We start from the raw sequence: 17469 nt of genomic DNA on the forward strand, positions 1-17469 counted from the left end.
TCAATTCATTTTGTGGTTGATCTGTTATTGCGTCCAGACTTATCATAATGTAAAATTTTTTCAGGTTTTAAATGATATTTTTTATTTTAATACGTACAAAATATAAAATAAAGATAATTTTATAACCGACTTTTAAAAAAAATAAATTTATAATTAAAAAAATTGCAGATTAAAAATTTTATATCTGGACTATTTAAATCAGATTTTGAATTATTTGTATTTTATGAGAGTAGTGATGAGCACTAAATGGGAATAATCTTTTAACATGTCATGGTTGCTTGCCAAGATAAGTTGGGCATGGGGTGTGAGATGTGCCCTTGGATGAATATAGCAGCTATGATTTGGAGCATTAGAGGACGCATCCGACACCTGGGCCCAGATGGTTTAGGGACTATGCTTTTAACTGAAATAAAATACAAGCACTGAGTTAATTAGAAAGAAAATATAGGGATTGATTTTAAAAATGAGTGCAATTGACAAGGACTGAAGTATTAATTTTGCTTATTAATATTTGATGAATTGACGTAGGATGGGAATGAAGAGCGGAAAAAGGAGGGGACGTGGAAGTGAATGTGAAGGGGAGAGAGCAAATTGGCATTCAATGCAATAACACAGGCCCAGGTTGTCCTGCCTGCGTCAATCATCTGTGAGAGTGTCAGTCAATTTGCCCATTAACTAACTAAACAAATAACGCCTCTTTTTAATGTGTTAATTTCGTTTCATAATGAATTTCTCTGATAAATTCATAATATTCTCTGGAATAAAATTCAAAAGAGGTACCATTAGCCCTTGCTATTCTTATGTTGAAATAAATAAATAAATAAGGCTAAATTATACAGTATCCCTTGAATTTTATGTCATATGTAAATAACATCCCTGGCCTTTGAAACTTTACGAGAAACCTTCCTGAACTTTTACATTTATGCAAATAATTCTCATACAATTAACTTGGTTCATTATTTCTTGGTAAATGACTTAAAGAGGTGTATCTGCATTTAAGTCAAAATTACCATGTGTAGAATGGCCTAGAAACATCATTTATAGTACTCTTTAAAATCAACATGCTTAATTCTTGCACATATGTGCATCTTCTACCTGCTTATATATCCAACAATCACAGGAATCAGTTTTGCTGCTCAACCAAACAACTCGAACTCCAATTCAACTATTTCAAATACACAACATAGCATAAAATGTTTTGCCCACTTACCCAGTAATCATTCTTCACATACCTGTCTATAATTATTAATACCTAGCAGGTATAAAATGCAATTCTTGTTCCTGTATAAAATAAAAACAATTATTGTTCTTCCATTGAATTCTTGTCTGTCCACACAACACACTTGCCGAACCACTTATACTGAGATCACTCTTCAAATTCTTGTCTATCATTATTGATACTTTCAGGCAAATATATGATCACTGTTCTTCCATTTGATTTTACAGACACATGCCCGACTGCAAGCACTTCGGGGCATACGCGTATGCAAAAAGCAGACAAAATGCAATGACATAATCACTGAAATAAGAACTAACCAAATGACAATGAACAAGATTAAGGGAATTTTTTTATTGCCTAAGATAACCAATCCAGTCACCGTCTGGATCTAGTGAAGTTGAGAACAGTGAATTTGGATGAAGTTTACTTTTCAATTTTAGTTAATATTCACTCTCTAAATTTGTCAACTTCAGCGGATCCACACCCCACTCTATTGTGCAAGGACAAGAATGAAGAAAAATTCTTTTTGAGATTTGTATCATGCTGTCCAACAAAATTATAATATGCGTACACTTTTTACAACTCACTGTCAAGATTGCTTCCATAAAGAAGGATTTTGACGCGTCATATTTCTGTTTGTTAACGCTTGTAGCAAACACAACCAACTGCTCCTACATTACAACTAATAAAAATTCTTCCATGTATGATTGCTCTGCTAGATAATCCTAGAGCAAACATGAAATCACTAAACCTTCCACCAAGTAATATCTACCGTACGAAGGATGAAACAAAAAGAATATGATGGCAGCAAGACTACATAGTAAATAGCTGTAGCAATGCCTACTACTCCTTTGGGCACATTGAAGAGACCAACTTGACAACTTCTGTCATTGGTGCATCATTCTGCAGGAAAAAAATTTAGTTAAGATTTGATATATAATTGTAATAAATGGAACATAGTTAGTTAACAAGTCCTTAGGCCTATATAATAAAGGGATTGGGTTAAGTTGTAGCTGGGCTTGCGTATAAGTGAATGGACTAAGTTTTCCCTTATATCTTTCTCTCTCGTCTACCTCTCTGTCTCTCCTAATTCTATCTATTCCCCTCCATTCTCTCTGTTTCTCCTTCTTTCTCCCTCTTTCTGAATTACAATTCTACAACTTAATTAGCCGCACTGTGTTTCTTTCTCTTTTTCTTTTCCTTTTTAAGATGTTCAATTCAATTGAACAAGTTTTATGGATGTTGGTGTCAGCTACAAATAGGTTTAGTAAAACATAGTTTTCCATTGAAAGAGTAAACAAACAATCACCTAAAGTCCAATCACCAGATGCATCTACGTATTAAGTTTGACATAAAGTTAGTCGCCTGGGACTTCTGGCGGTTTAGTTGGTGTGTTATGCATTTGACTAAAACGTCGGAGACTTGATTTAACAGGAAAGAAGAAGAAAAGGAACATAAAGTTATTATTCGTCACTGTATAGGTACTATAGGAAATAAAGATCCTTGCCATTGAGGTCATACACATGGGAAGAAACCAAAAATATGATGATATATTGCAATTTATCCAGTCAACTTACCAGAAGAACAACATCAAATGATTCTCGATAGCAGTTAAGTGAGTTCTCAATGTTGTGATTCCTGGTAAAATAATATGGCAGAGTAAACTCAGTAACTTGTTTTTTCAAAACTACCGCACTAAATCACTGCAAGGGAAATTAGAAGAACAACTATAATGATATCCATTTGCAGACATAATAAACAATCAATGAAACTGGAAGGCATTAGCCAAACAATATCAGGTCATTTGAGAAGACAAAACAAAAGGCTTCTCTGAGAATTATGTCAAAAAATACTACCTAAAGACTTCCTACAGTCGTCCCCAACCTTCAATCCACAATAAAGAAAATAGAATCAGACCACAAACGTGGCTCGTGGCATTATGCATTTAGGAGTTAGAGGAAGAAGGGTGAAATAAAAATTCCAACTATAACATCTGGTATCTGGAATATAAGACAGGTGATATCAGTTGAATTCTTTTTCTTGAAAAAAAAATTATCATATTTCCCTTTTCAATGTTCTTTGGCCCTATATTCATAGGCTGAGCTAGCAAGTACGACTGTTTGCTCAACTATCCTCCCTTTTATGCTGTCATTCAATGCAACCAAAAACCATTTTGACAAAAAAAGAAAAAGAAAAAAAGAAAAAAGTTTTGAGAGAACTCGATTAAATACTTATTTTGCCATTGCTACAATGTCGACTTATTCCTCGTGACTCAGCTCAGTGTTGATCATTTTACATAAACCAGTTCAACATCAACTTACTATGAACCTACTGGCAACTGACCAAAGTAATCAAACTTTTAGAGCGCACGCGTGAGAGAGAGAGAGAGAGAGAGGCCATCAGTCCAATATGACCATTTGTTTTAGGCTTTTATCCTCAAACCGTACTTACACAGATAACTTAAGATGCACAACAATTATCTAGTCCTCCCTCCCATCTTTATCCATATAGATACAAGATAGAGCATGAAAGCATCTAAATTGTAACGCAAAAGTATATATATTTATTTTCTTCTCTCAATTTTGTTCCTAGCCCATTCATGAAACATGTATTAATTATTTTTAAAGAATGAAAACCCGAACAAGTCCTGGGAAAAAATGATTTCATAAATTTACACAACTGACTCCATGAAATCAATTACCTGATTAATTATAGACAGAATATTTTCGTTTTTCATTGCCATTCTTCTGACATGTGATATAATGTCAAAGAATCTGACTATCTTGCAACTTAAGTATAATATAGTATCGCTGATTCATTGCACCATTATAGCATAAAGAGTAGATAAACAACAAAAATAGTAAAAGCTGTAGGTGATCTTTATGTTAGCATCGACAACACAGACAACTATATTGTTTTTCAGATATATCCAAATTTGTGAAATATTTTTTCTTTAAGAAAAAGCCAAAGGAATATTACATATTAAGGAGTGTAAGACAAATTATCATCTTTCAATAAGGCACAAGGCACAGAGAGAAAGCAGATCAAGCAAGAAAATCTTGATGATATGCATATTCATCGGACTGGATAAAATCCCATCAATCTGCCGTAGCTCCCAGGCTTTATCGAGGGCATGGAACCAACCATTGGAAAACTAAAAATCAGAATGAAAATAGGTGACCCTCAATGATGTTCATATGTTCCTTTCATAATTGAAGCTAAATTTACATGTTTCTTTCTGTGTGTGAGCTGTTATTTGACAAGAAAGAAAATAAAACTGTTAACTTACAAGAACCCCACAGATATTCGGGTCTCGTAATTCAAACCATCAGACATTCTCAAGTCTCCAATGTGGTCACCAAGAAGAAGAACATTGGTTCTGTACTTGATGGAGGCATTGTCTTCATTAGGATCACCCTCATCACCCAAATGATTATGAACAGGGGCACCCATATCAAGAGCATGCTCATTTTTGTTTAGGCTATGAATCAATTTTCCTGTAAACGAAGTTGGTATGTTAAAATTAGGAAAATATAGAAAAGATAATGGTTGATGATAAAGCCAATGAGAAAGATTCAGCCAAGTAAATGTTGCAATTGAGCTACCTCAGAATGTAGTAATTATGCAATGAAAGCTATACGGGAAAGTCAATATCAACTTACGGTATTATATAATATATTTAATTATTGTGTTCTCTAGCATGGCGGAGCATGCTACTGTAACTTGCAAGGATTGCATAATACTGTAACTTTTTCATGTTACTAAATCTAAATTCCTTGCATGTGACTTTGTGTCAACATTTTTACAGTATGAGAAATTCCAGGGTAGAAACTGGAGGGCAGAAGATTCTTTGATTACACCCAGAGAGACAATAATCATAGGGCTGTAGCTAGAGAAATATGCAAGTTAATACTAGAAGTACTCATTATTGAAGTCTCAACTAGACGAATATTTGTGTTACTTTACGTACTACTCTTCTTGAAGCCAGTTATTAGCAATATCAGAGGTATTCGCGTTGCCATAATGCAGTGATTCAGTGATGTAGATTCCCCAACCATTTGCTGCTCTAACAAGAAATTACTGATAGATTATTCTCACCCATGTGTCCTAGGTTCATATGTTCTAATTTTACCAGCCCGTCATTTTCCAGAAGGATCATTATGATTAACTTAACTTTAACTGAGACTTGACAGTTCATATCATAAAGGATTTGGTCAGGTTTACGTTGCCTCAGCAGTTACATAATTTGGGGATTCCCTCACAATTCATAAGCTTACCTAGGATGTTACTGAAGAATTCCTGTGTCTTGACATTGGCAATGTTATTTCACACATTAGATATTGACATAATATAGAGCCCTCATTTGCTGTCTTCCTTCCATGAACGCAATCAGTTAGCATAGCAGTACACAACAAGACATGTAAAATTTAAAACACTATCTGCCAAATCCTAGGTGACATCTTCATAAAGATTTTCCTCATTTAGGCAACGACAGAACAGCTACTGAAGACCTCCACATTGTTTTTCCAAAAATTATCCTCACCCTTGTTGGAAATAAGAAAAAGAGAAAAGAAATCTTCTGACACGAAGAGTTTAAAACATGCATGTTAATTTCATGAGTGACATAAAGAACCAACCCAATGTAGGTAATCAACCTTTAAAAGATACAAGGTGGCCATCCTCATCAAACACCATTCTGTTAGATACTATCCTCACATTTGTGAAAGTCCTATGAAGTTTTTGCCTTAGAACCTGTTGCAGCCAAAAGAAGAATTCACTGCAGTTAAGAGGCAAAAATAACAACAGAGGGTATAGCATCAGACAAAATTGAACATGCAAACCTCTTCTATTATATCGCCAAGTCCTGCAGAGAATATTAACACAGGAATGCCTTTTTCCTGCAAAGTACAAATGGAAAATGGGAATCAACGTCAGCTTGTGGACAATATTGAGAAATTATATTCAATTGGTTCGCTTTATACAGAACACATTCACCATATGAAAGAATGGCATGCAGCACATTTTCCAAAAGACAGGAAATATACCTCCAAAAACTCAAATAGTTCGAAAACACCCTCCCTGAAAGCAATGTTGCCATTAGCAACAGACTGTTTGATTGACTCATTTGTGAGTCCTCCCTCAATTAAAAGAGCATGAGTTTTACTCCACCTAAATGAACAATTAGCACTTTGAGTGTTTGGAACCAAAGTAGGCAATTGCCAAAAAAAAAAAAAATTCAGAGACTTAATATAGAAAGATAAAGTTAGTTTAGCTACCACGATACAAAATTGAGAATTCAGTGTTAATATCATATTGGAAGTGATCAGTGATTATGCAATTTAAGCAGGAAGCATTAGTGTCGGTATTGAATGATATGGCTAAATCAGTGCTTACTTTCTCCAATGGGGAACTGTGTCACATACCATTCTTCCATGAGCTTCGTTTTCTCTTCAAGTCCAATATCTGGTGAAAATTCTAACGGGTGGTAATAATCATATAACTGCTGTCTTTTGGCATCGTATTCTGGATTACCCTGTTGCACAAGGCCATGACTGCCTACACACTTTTTAGAGATAAGAGAACTAAAATCCACCTGAGATTTTTTTTCCCTCCCTCCCTTAGAAAGGAAATTTCATAAAAGCAAGACAAAAACGGAAAGAAATTACAGAAGCTCCATAGAGAACATACTCTGCCCTCGAGTTCCATTAGCCCAGAACTTTGTTAATGTGGCATCAAAATCAGCAATCACCTGGCATCAGAAAATTGTGAATATAATGATGAATTGAAAACTTGATTATGCGTGACAAGAAAACATAGGAACTAAAATCCAGCACTAAATGCGACCACTTTTCTCAAACACTACATTGATTGAATTCACTGAAACAATAAAAATCATGAAACACTATAAAAAAGTGACACGCTGGTCTAATGAGAAACGTTGATAACCAAAACATGCATATGAAACCTGAAGTTTTTGAGGACCAGCCGAACGAATTGCGGAAATTTTATTGGCTAGCGAATCTGGGTCACCCACAATCAATTCTGGATCTTTGTTGGCGACACTTTCTTCCATTTCCAAATGCTTCCAACAACAAACACAACAAAACGAAGCCCTTGAAAGAAAAGAAAGATAGACGTAATCACAGAGCTATTAGAAGAGCGAAAACTAGAAGATTTAGGAACATGGGGCTTATGTAATCCCAAAAGGAACGAAAAGGGGAAAAGAAAAACGGGGTTTCTAGAGGAGGAAAAGTAAGGCTTGCTGTGATATTTTTATGAATTTCACTCTCAAAAAGTAAGGTTTGAGAAGGAATAAAGTCAAAGGAGGGAATTAACCTGAAGTAGCGGCGAAAGTGAGGTTTGCGAAAAGCGCTAAGGGGTATACTTGTAAGGCCATTAACGCGATAACTCATTGAGTCAGTCAGCGAGGAGAGAGAGAAAGAGAGCGAGCTCAGAGACAATGCCACATAGCCATTAACAAAGCCTTGCGCGCATTGATTTTTCTTCGGTTCAGTCGTTCAGAGCACTTTTTAGTTTTTTTTTTTTTTTTTTTAATTTTTAATTTTTTTTTTGCCAGCATATTTTTTTACTTAATCGTGGAGTTTATATCACATTACAATGATTAAAAAAAGAGAAGGATTTTCTACTTTTTGTTAAAAAAAATAAAAAAGAAAGACCGTTGCTACTTACTAGCCCATGCCCATGTGACGCACAAATCACCCAAAAAAAAGAGAGCACTTTTTGAGGAACGCAGCAACTTGAATAAAAAGTTAAAAACTACTCTAATTTATTTTAAATTTGATATGGTAGCTTTGGCCTTTTCATAAATTTCGTTAATTGTAAATAAAATTAATTTGTCATTTTAAATTTTTAAAGGATTTTTTTACCAGAAAAGTTTTCAAAGGGTTAATATATTTAATTTGCGCTTTGAATGACAATAAAAACAATTATGTTTAATGACTCAAATTATTTATAATTTTAAAATAAATTTATTTTTTATAAACAAAAAGTTTTTAAGAATTTAGCTTCAAATTAATTTAGAATATAAAAAACCAATTTATTCTCAAAAATTATAATTTATGTTTTTTTCTGTTAAATTCACATCATTTTAAATATAACTGACTGCAAAATTTAAGATAAATATATAAAAAAAGTTTTATTTTGATAAGAGCACTTTTTTCTTTACCCCTTCTTCTATCTGTAACCATAAAAGTCCGCCCGTGATTTGACACGTGTCCAAACCATATCGGACTTCTCTTATTAAAGCACGTGGAACGCTTTCAACGGCCAGAAGCATCCATTGACATATCATTTGTCGCGTTGTAGGACGTTTTATGATTATTTCTTTTTTATCCCCAACGCCTTCGAAATTTAAAATTTAAAATTAGCCAAAAATCTGAACTAGCCGTTGGAGCTCTGTCCCTCTCAGGCGACCTGGAAGAAGAAGCGAAGGTGAAACAAAAGAAAGTCTAAGCTCTCTGATTTTCTGTTTTCCACGCCGCTACGTAAATCTAAACCTACCTGAAACTTTCTTCGTCGAATAATTTCAAACCCAGAATCCTCGGGGGGATGAAGGGGAAAATCCTCAAGAAGCTCAAAACAATCCGACCAGCTGATTATCTGAAGCAGGATCGAGTTCTTCAGATCAAGGCACTTAACGGGTATGTTGAATCTTTTACGAACAGTTCGAGTTTCAATCTTAAGGACCTGGTTGTTTCCCAAGAAAATGAGCCCAGAAAGGCTGAGGTACAAGAATGTGAGGTGATTGATGTGTCTCAACAAATGAGAGATCTTGAAGAAGGGTACAGTGACGACAAGGAGAACACTGGGCCTCCATGTCTGAGATCAAAAGAACAAGATACGTCAAGATCATCCAAACCCCCTCCGTTAGCAGAGATTGACATCTCGTCTTTCCGGCGACCCGACATGAACTCTGAAAGCCTATTTGACCCGCTTTTGCTGGCAGCATTTGAGCAAGCAGTGAAGGAACATGTAGAACTGAGAAAATCAGCAGAGAAAATTGAATTTTTTGAAGAGCGAGTAGAAGAAAAAGAAGAACGAGAAGAAGAAGAAGAGCTACCATGGAAGCTTCTGGAGGTATTTGAAGAGAAGTGTCCGCCTGGGGGGAATGACTCTGTAATTCTCTACACAACAACATTACGGGGAATCAGAAAGACATTCGAGGACTGCAACAAGATCCGCTTTCTATTGGACAGCTTTAAGGTTGTTTACATTGAAAGAGACACATCAATGCACATGAAGTTCAAGGAAGAGCTATGGAATATTCTAGACGGAAAGCCTCTGCCTCCAAGGCTGTTCGTGAAAGGAAGATACATAGGAGGAGCAGAGGAAGTTCTAAATTTGCATGAACAAGGAAGGTTTAAACCATTATTGGCAGAAATCCCACTGAGAAATTCTAACACTTCATGTGAAGGATGTGATGGGGTTCGATTCATGATATGTTTCAGCTGTAATGGGAGCCAAAGGATCATAAAGGAAGAAGACGATGAAGAGAAACAGAGCAATCAATGTTCGGATTGTAATGAGAATGGTTTGGTTATTTGTCCCTATTGCTGCTCTTAGTTGAACATAATATTCTTATTATTAATCTTGTATGTAATTTCGTTTCTGGGATTCTTTCAATTCTTTTTTGCTGGGGTCATGATGGATGGTTGAAGAAGAACAGGCAAGTGTAGTGTCTGATTCATTCTTGAGGCCACACATGATATAGATTGGCTTTGTAAAATGAAGAGATGGCAATAAATTAAAGTGTGATTTTGGAAACTTTGTTAATCGATTGTGTTTTGTGTGTTTATATTTAATGAAGAGAAAGGTATGAATATTCTCGGAATAGAAATTAACTCAGAAGAGGATTTCTGAATTCCTTTCCTTTTCTGTGTCAGACAAGGTGGCCCTTAGGACCCAAATTTTCTTTAGGGTCAGTTCAAACCCCTTTTGGGTTAAAGAATTTGATTCAAATTGTTTTTTTTTTTTTTGGTTTAAAAAGAAGTATATGTAGTCTAAACTTGTTTGATGCAAATAATGAAGTGATAACAGTGAGGCCTTCATTCCTGAATTCCCAATGCAAAGAGATTCTTTTGCAGGTGAGATGCGACCCATGAGGCAAGATGCCATTGTGGATTGCCCAAGGTAATGTGGTAAACCAAGTCCTATGAAGAGGGCGTGCAAGTGTATGCTCTGAGTTGTTAGTCACTTAGTTATGAACTAGAATTGAAATAATTTTGAAAATGAAAATGAAATGAAATGAGAATATGAGACTAAAAAGGCAAAGGTTTGTGTGCGTGAATAGAGCCAATAAAATAGGAGCCCTTTAGACTCGAGAATTGCTAAAGTCACGTGAAAATACCTCTTTTTAATCTATAATTATAAAACCATTTTTAAGATGATAACTATAGTAGAAAAAGAATTGAGTTAAAGTGCTAAAATACTACTATGGTTGTAAAAAGTTTGTTTTATTCTGAAAACATCCTAAGAGGCTTAGAATGCATAAAACACCCATGAGTTTAACAACACGTACAACAAGGACTCAGGACACAGTAACTACCCACAAGCCCAACATAAACATTCATCCCACAAAGACTTAGGACACAAGAAACACAAGGTGTTCAACCCAGCCCACAAGTTATACACATAAAAGTAACACATATAGTAGAGTCTTATAGCTTCCAGCCATTCTAATAGCCACTACTATAAAAGAGGTCATTTTTGTCTTTTTTTAAAACAGAAGAAAAAAAGTATAGACGAGTATGTACTCACAGACTTTGTGTGTACATACTCATTTGTTAGATATGTGTGTACCTACTTGTCTGTTATGCTCTAACACATACTCCTCTGTTAGAGTGTAACAGACGAATATGTAGATATATACTCGTCTGTTAAGTAACAGACGAAAACTTTTTACTTTAAAATTTGAATTTTCAGAATGTAGCACTATTTTTTCATTAGATCAGAGCAAACCCAAGCAGCAATTTTTCTTTTTCTCCTCTTCTCCTTCGTCACAAGCTTTCTCTTCTCCCTCTTCCTCTCTTCTCATGTGACAACCAGCATTCCTCTATCTTCTCCTTCTTGGCCGACGATAGTCCTCTCTTCTCTTGGTGACGCAACAGCTTGACGACACAGTGAAGTCCACGGCCAGCCTCTCTTCTTGATGGTAGATAGCTCCTCCTCTCTTTTCTTGTGTGCTTGACAACACTCTCTCCTTCTTTGTTCCACGGGTTTAGCTTTGTAAGAAGTAAGGTAAGTTTTGTGGTTTGGTATTGAATATTTTGGTTGTATAGGACTATTATATAGGCGTTGAAAGTGATTGTTTGGATATTTTGGTGTTGAAAGTTTTCTATTTAAACTGATTGTTGGTGAATAATATTTTTTGGAAAGTAATGATAGTGATTGGGAAAGTATATTAAGATTAAAAGCATTTTTTTTGTTTAAATATTAATACACATAAGGTGTTTGTGAAAATGTCTACGAGAGAAAATCTATTAGAATATAATAGTTAGTTAAGTGTTCTCAATGTTTAATCTCCATGTTAAATTTAGAAAGGTATGGGATTCTAAAAGTTAAAATATCTATTTAAATAAGTTAGAATGTCATTAGATTTTCTAGTTTTAAACTTTCTTGTGTTTATGATTGAGTTAAGATATTTAATATTTTTTCTTAACTAAGTTAATTTAGATGTTGTTATTGTCATTTGCTTTGACCCTTAAAACTGTGATTTGTATGAAAAGTGTAACATGATTTGGTTCTGTTGTATTGCTGTCATTGTTACTTTGTTTTGGTTTTGCTTCATATACTTTAGAATTACAAGTTATAGTAAAAACTAACATAGCAAATTAGGGTGAGCAGGAAGCCCATAACCTGCTAGCCAGCCCATTGTCCAACAAATTTTTACCTATTTAAGCCCGCTCAATTAGCCCAAATAGAAGACTATAAACAGGAGGGTTCAAATGGCGGGATAGCCGAATAACCGGGACGGGCTATGGGCAAGGCATCAGGCAGCCCATACCCGCCCATTTAAATATTTTATTTTTAACAAAATATTTTAATTCTTCATTTAATGATTTTCAATTTTTCTCCTAGATAGCTAGACCTAGTTTTTGCCCTTCATTATCCCTTTGACCATTTCTTTCCAGTTTCACTCCTTTTCAATTGAACAAGAACGATGCTGACGCTGTTCACTTTGCCTCACTCTGGTCTGTGACTGTGACTTGCCCCTGTTCAACTTTGAGCCCCAATGATCTGTGAACTGTGAATATGCAATCAATTTGTTTGCGAGAGAGTAAGGCTGTGACTCTGCAATATGCAACTTCAAGACTTCAACTTCAAGCTCTAGTAGTCCAATGAATTAGTGATCATCTGCGAGCCTGTGATGTTGGGTTGCTGCATCAGTGCATCTTCAACTTCAAGCTTGGAGCTCCGTCTTGCTGTCTTTGAGACTGCGTCTTCGCCTTTCCATCACCCTTCTTGACAGGTTCTCGTCGATGATTGAAGCAAAGGTTGGTGAGTCGCTGTTCACTCTGCTTGTTAGCTCGTGAAGTGTGATTGTCTGTGACTCTATGTAAGATTGTGTGATTGAATATGGTTGATATTATATGATTTTACCAAACTTTCAAAATTTATTGCCAGCTTTGAAAAAAATGCAAAAAAAAAAAAAAGCTAAATGGGTTACCTTGTAACCCGGTTAGCCTAAACGGGCTGTCCCATAACTTGGTTAGCCTAGACAAGCTGCCCTATAGCCCATTTCATATGAGCTTAAATGAGCTGTGACTGGGTTATGGGCTAGCCCATACTTGTTTATTCATAAGGCTAGCCTAACCCGTCCATTGCTCAGCCCTAATGCAAATAATTTCACTTTTTTTTATAAAAAAAAGTCACCATATTCGTCTGTTTTAGCCAAAATAGACGGATATGTGCTTTGCATATTCATTTGTTTTCCTGGATAGATGAATATGCGCCTTACATATTCGTCTATTAGAAATAGACGAATATATAACTTCTAAATAGACAAAAAAAAGGCCTCTAGAATGAACAAAAATGGATCTTTTTTTACTAGTGAGCACTCCATCAAATGCAGTCATCCAACAACCAAACAAAAAAAAAAAGTATATATCAACAAAATCATGAGCCTTAAGATGGCAATATACATAACATTACATGTCCAAACCAAAAGAGGACTACTAGGTTATGCTCGCCTATGCCTCTGGTTGCTTCCCTTTAGGCCGAGCTAAACTAGATGGCTCCCCTGAGAAGCATTGATAAATAACAGGGTGAGACATAAAGTCCTAGTAACCAAGTATTAATTTATGACATATACAAATAAAATGGTAAGTTGGTGAAATAGTGCTTAAATATAATTTAAGTAATAAATAATGGTTTAATAGATATAATCGCATAAAAAGAAGTATGTCTCACCATCCACAATACAATTCATATAAAAGTACACATATGCAACAACACAATGAAATATGCCTTCCCATAACCATACTCCTCCTCGTGACTCTTTGACAAGGACCTGAGCTTTCTAGGCTGAGTAACCTAGCCAAAGGTCACCCCACTCACATCAAGTAATGAGTCCCTTCCCACACCTATACCCCCAAGAATGGACTATAGTGCAAGAGGTGTCTACCGAAGAGCTCATTCTCAGTTTCGGGTAAAGGAAAAGGAAGAACTACGGGGGTTTGATAAAAAGGCCAAACGATATGATCAGTAGTGTAAGCATACTGCAAGGACTTTAAGAACAATTATCCTCCACATAACATAATCCCAATCTCCACATATGAACCCCATGCATAGTTACAATATAAATTAAAAATATTATAAATCTTAAAACCAGGATGATATAATTCCAAACAAAGTACAACACATTTTCATTTTATTTAATAACAAAATATTAGTATATCAAATTCAGCACCACAAGAAAACATAATTCCCAATAAAATACAGCTTAAGCATAATTAAATTAACATACTTCCCACTTCACTAAAATTTGTCGCATAAGAAAATACATACTTTATTCATAGACATACTTTCACAAATTAATTTGAGAAAATAAAAACATAGTAAACACCTTACAATCCGAAGCATGTATATAAAATAAGTTAACCCCAGCTACCTCTACTCCAAACTTAACTTCACAACTTGAGAAATAAGAGTACAAATTACAGCTTCTAAAGTACAAGATAATTTACAAATAATGTAGATACAATTTAATATACATACAAATAAATAACTTAAATTACATAGAATTTATTATTATTATTATTATTATTATTATTATTATTATTATTATTATTTTACATATATTTACTACTCAAAAATTCTTACTTCAAATAACATTTTTCCTCCACCCAAATAACTCATTTAAATTATAAATAAATATTGATTTTATTTAATTGTATAAAATTTTCAATTTATAACTTAAGTTTCTAGCTTAACAAAATTTTTCTAATAACATACCCTTAACCTATTTCACATTTTAAACTAATCAAAATCTCAATAATATATTAAATAACCCAAATAAGTTATTTAACATAAATTGAATTGATAAAAACATTCTATATGTCTTGAACAATACATTTTTAAACTACAGTCTTAGTTTAAAATTCTTAAAATAGTCAATGAATAAATATAAACTGACTAAAATATCAATAATATATTAAACAACCCAAATAAATTATTTAACTTAATTTTAATTGGGATAAATATGATATATATATTATAAATGACAGATTTTTCAACAAAATAAATTTGATTTTAAATACCAAAATAATAAATAGGTAAATATAAACTGATTAAAATTTCTTAATAATGTATCTTTAAATTTTTACTATCAAATATTATCAAAATTCACTACTTACTCTGTACCTAAACTATTTTTAATAAAAAGAACTATTTTTATGTATGTAAATGATCACCTAAATCTTGTCTTATTCTTCAAATCGCATGTACTTTGTAAAATTTTTTACTCACTCTCATGATTTTCCTTTCTACCTCTCGCTCTCTCTTTCTCTTCTTTTCGCTTCTCTTCTCTACCTAGCACTCTTTCCTCTTATTTATCCTTTTATTTTTAACCATGTTCCTCCTCGTTTTCTTCCTGCGTTTAATAACCACACCCCTCAAATTTCTTTCTTCAATAAATGACCTTTTTCCCAATTTCTTCTTCTTCTTCTGCACTGAACTTAGTGGAAAAGCTGAATTTTTTATAATAAAATATTATTTTATATTATTTAATTATATTTTGTTGAAATAATGTTTCTTTTAATATCTAGGATGTTACATCAAGTTCAAACAAATTTGTTAAGAGGCAATGCTATTCGAAATACTGTTAATCACTAAATGTGGATATTTCCCTTAGTGGGAATTCAAATATTAGTTCGTCACATTGTAAGGAAATAACTTATTTTATTAGATCCAATCCCTATTGGTAGTCAAGCTCAAAATTTAGATGTTTAAAGAGCCTGTTTAGAATGACTTATAAATAGTTTTTTAATTATAATTTATAAAATATGAGGTAAGTATGTGAAAAGAGTTTTATCTCAACTTACATAAAACGTGCTTATAAATAATTCTAAATGTGATTCCAAACAGGCATAAATAGCAAACAAACTTACAATGGCCAATCTTTTAGAATTGTTGACGAGGCTAACATCATTAATTTGTTTTTTGTTACTATTTCTTAGAAATTGAATTTTATAGAATGATTTGGTTTATTTACTTTTGAACAATATTCTATTCATGAAAAATTATTGTTTTTTCAATTGCAACATTACATTATAATACCTTATATTAACAAAGTTCAAAGCATCTGAATCCATGTAAAAACCTAATACAATCTTTCATAGCTAGTAAAATATCAGAGGGGAGAGATATTCGACCCAACAAAAGTGCCCGGAGCCAATTTCTTCCTGACCTTAGATATACGAATTAGCCAGCTATGCTCTTCGCTCTCAAAAACAGAAGGATTCAGCAATGAAGATGGACCCTGCAGTGAAGAGGGACCAGGAATCTTGGGGTATCGTGAAGAGGGAAGAAGACTGAATTGTTCCATCAATTGGATATTCACTTCAATGAAATGGATTGAATGAGATGTTGAAAATCCCTCATAGATTTCCATGATGGAGACTACAAAGTTGGGTTCTTGAATTGTCCCTCATGGATAGGAGAGAGATATTTAAGTCCCAAAACACTAGAGAGGTTGACTATATCACCAAAAGTTCCAGGATACTACCTCTGATCCTTAATATAAGAGCTAGTTTGACATTCAATTTAGTTCTAAATATAATGCCTCAATTCACTTTGTCTTTCGTATATATCTATTTTTTTTTTCCAAAGTAACCATTACACTTATTAAAGGTTCTATCAAATAGTAGTTTTAACTAATAGTATATATATGATTAGCAAAAGTATTTTAAGAAAGATAACACCTATTTATTACAAATAACTAACTTAACAAGTTTTTTCAATGTACTTAAATTAGTCAACTAGCTCTTATGTTAAAGAGTAGAGATAGTAATCACCTAACTTGCTTGCAAACTGAAAGCCCACCAAGCAACCATCAATTTAGAACTATGGGGCACATTTGGAGCGAACCCCTTGAAGGATTTAGTTTGTTGACTCTTTGACCAGCTCAGAAACCATATCTCTCCAAAACAGAGCTACCAATTTGCATTTGCTGAGGATTTTCCAGGATAAAGAATAATGTCATCTGCAAATAAGAGGTAAGTGGGATAGAGTTTCTTGATACCTTAAGACCCTTCCAGAAGCTCCTATGTTTCAATTGAAGGATCCATAAAGAGAGTACATTTGCACAAGGAATGTAGAGATATGGAAAAAGAGAATAGCCCTGATTTACAAAGCATGATCCTATCAATCCAGCTTTGGGGGAACTTCGTACTGACTAAGACTGCTCGCCAAAAATCCTAAAAAAGCTTGTCATAAGCTTTCTCAATATATACCAACTTTATGGACACACTACCCCACTTCCTGTTTACAAATAGATTTTAGTTTTGTCGTGACTTCAGTAACCACTAGAACATTATCAGAAGTCAACTGAAAAGTTATTGCTTAATTCTAAGGAGTCAACTGAAAAATTATTGCTTAATTCTAAGGAAGGAATTTAATTATTAAACAGTCCCACAACAAGTTCATGACTCATATTTTAACTGAGGGTTCCTTAATTCGGTGTTTTGTATAAGGCTTAGTCATATGAGGTAGTACGCAAAACATTTGAGTTT

General features: G+C 34.0%; 2 protein-coding genes across 4 annotated transcripts; one reads left to right on the forward strand and one right to left on the reverse strand.

Moving 5' to 3' along the window:
* Positions 1-1729: 1729 nt before the first annotated feature.
* Positions 1730-7641, reverse strand: LOC114759301 (7-methylguanosine phosphate-specific 5'-nucleotidase A). 3 transcript variants are annotated; one of them, XM_028948461.1, is made up of 10 exons: positions 7553-7641; positions 7185-7308; positions 6908-6968; positions 6643-6775; positions 6265-6388; positions 6061-6117; positions 5875-5971; positions 4509-4716; positions 2797-2857; positions 1730-2122 (listed from the first exon to the last, which is right to left on the reverse strand). In XM_028948461.1, the coding sequence occupies exons 1-10, from the start codon at positions 7630-7632 to the stop codon at positions 2063-2065; spliced, it is 1005 nt and encodes a 334-aa protein (XP_028804294.1). In that variant the 5' UTR covers positions 7633-7641; the 3' UTR covers positions 1730-2062. The 3 variants fall into 3 exon arrangements, with proteins under 3 accessions (XP_028804294.1, XP_028804295.1, XP_028804296.1); XM_028948462.1 differs by having other exon boundaries at positions 7185-7332; positions 7556-7596; XM_028948463.1 differs by lacking the exon at positions 7553-7641 and having other exon boundaries at positions 6643-6752.
* A 1147-nt stretch (positions 7642-8788) lies between these two features.
* LOC114759296 (uncharacterized protein At3g28850-like) lies at positions 8789-9895 on the forward strand. Its single transcript, XM_028948458.1, has one exon. The coding sequence runs from the start codon at positions 8789-8791 to the stop codon at positions 9800-9802; it is 1014 nt and encodes a 337-aa protein (XP_028804291.1). The 3' UTR covers positions 9803-9895.
* The last annotated feature ends 7574 nt before the right edge of the window (positions 9896-17469 follow it).

This window comes from Neltuma alba, unplaced genomic scaffold (assembly GCF_004799145.2).
Source record: "Neltuma alba isolate B1F8T4 unplaced genomic scaffold, ASM479914v2 tig00010816_pilon, whole genome shotgun sequence".
Lineage (NCBI taxonomy): Eukaryota > Viridiplantae > Streptophyta > Magnoliopsida > Fabales > Fabaceae > Neltuma > Neltuma alba.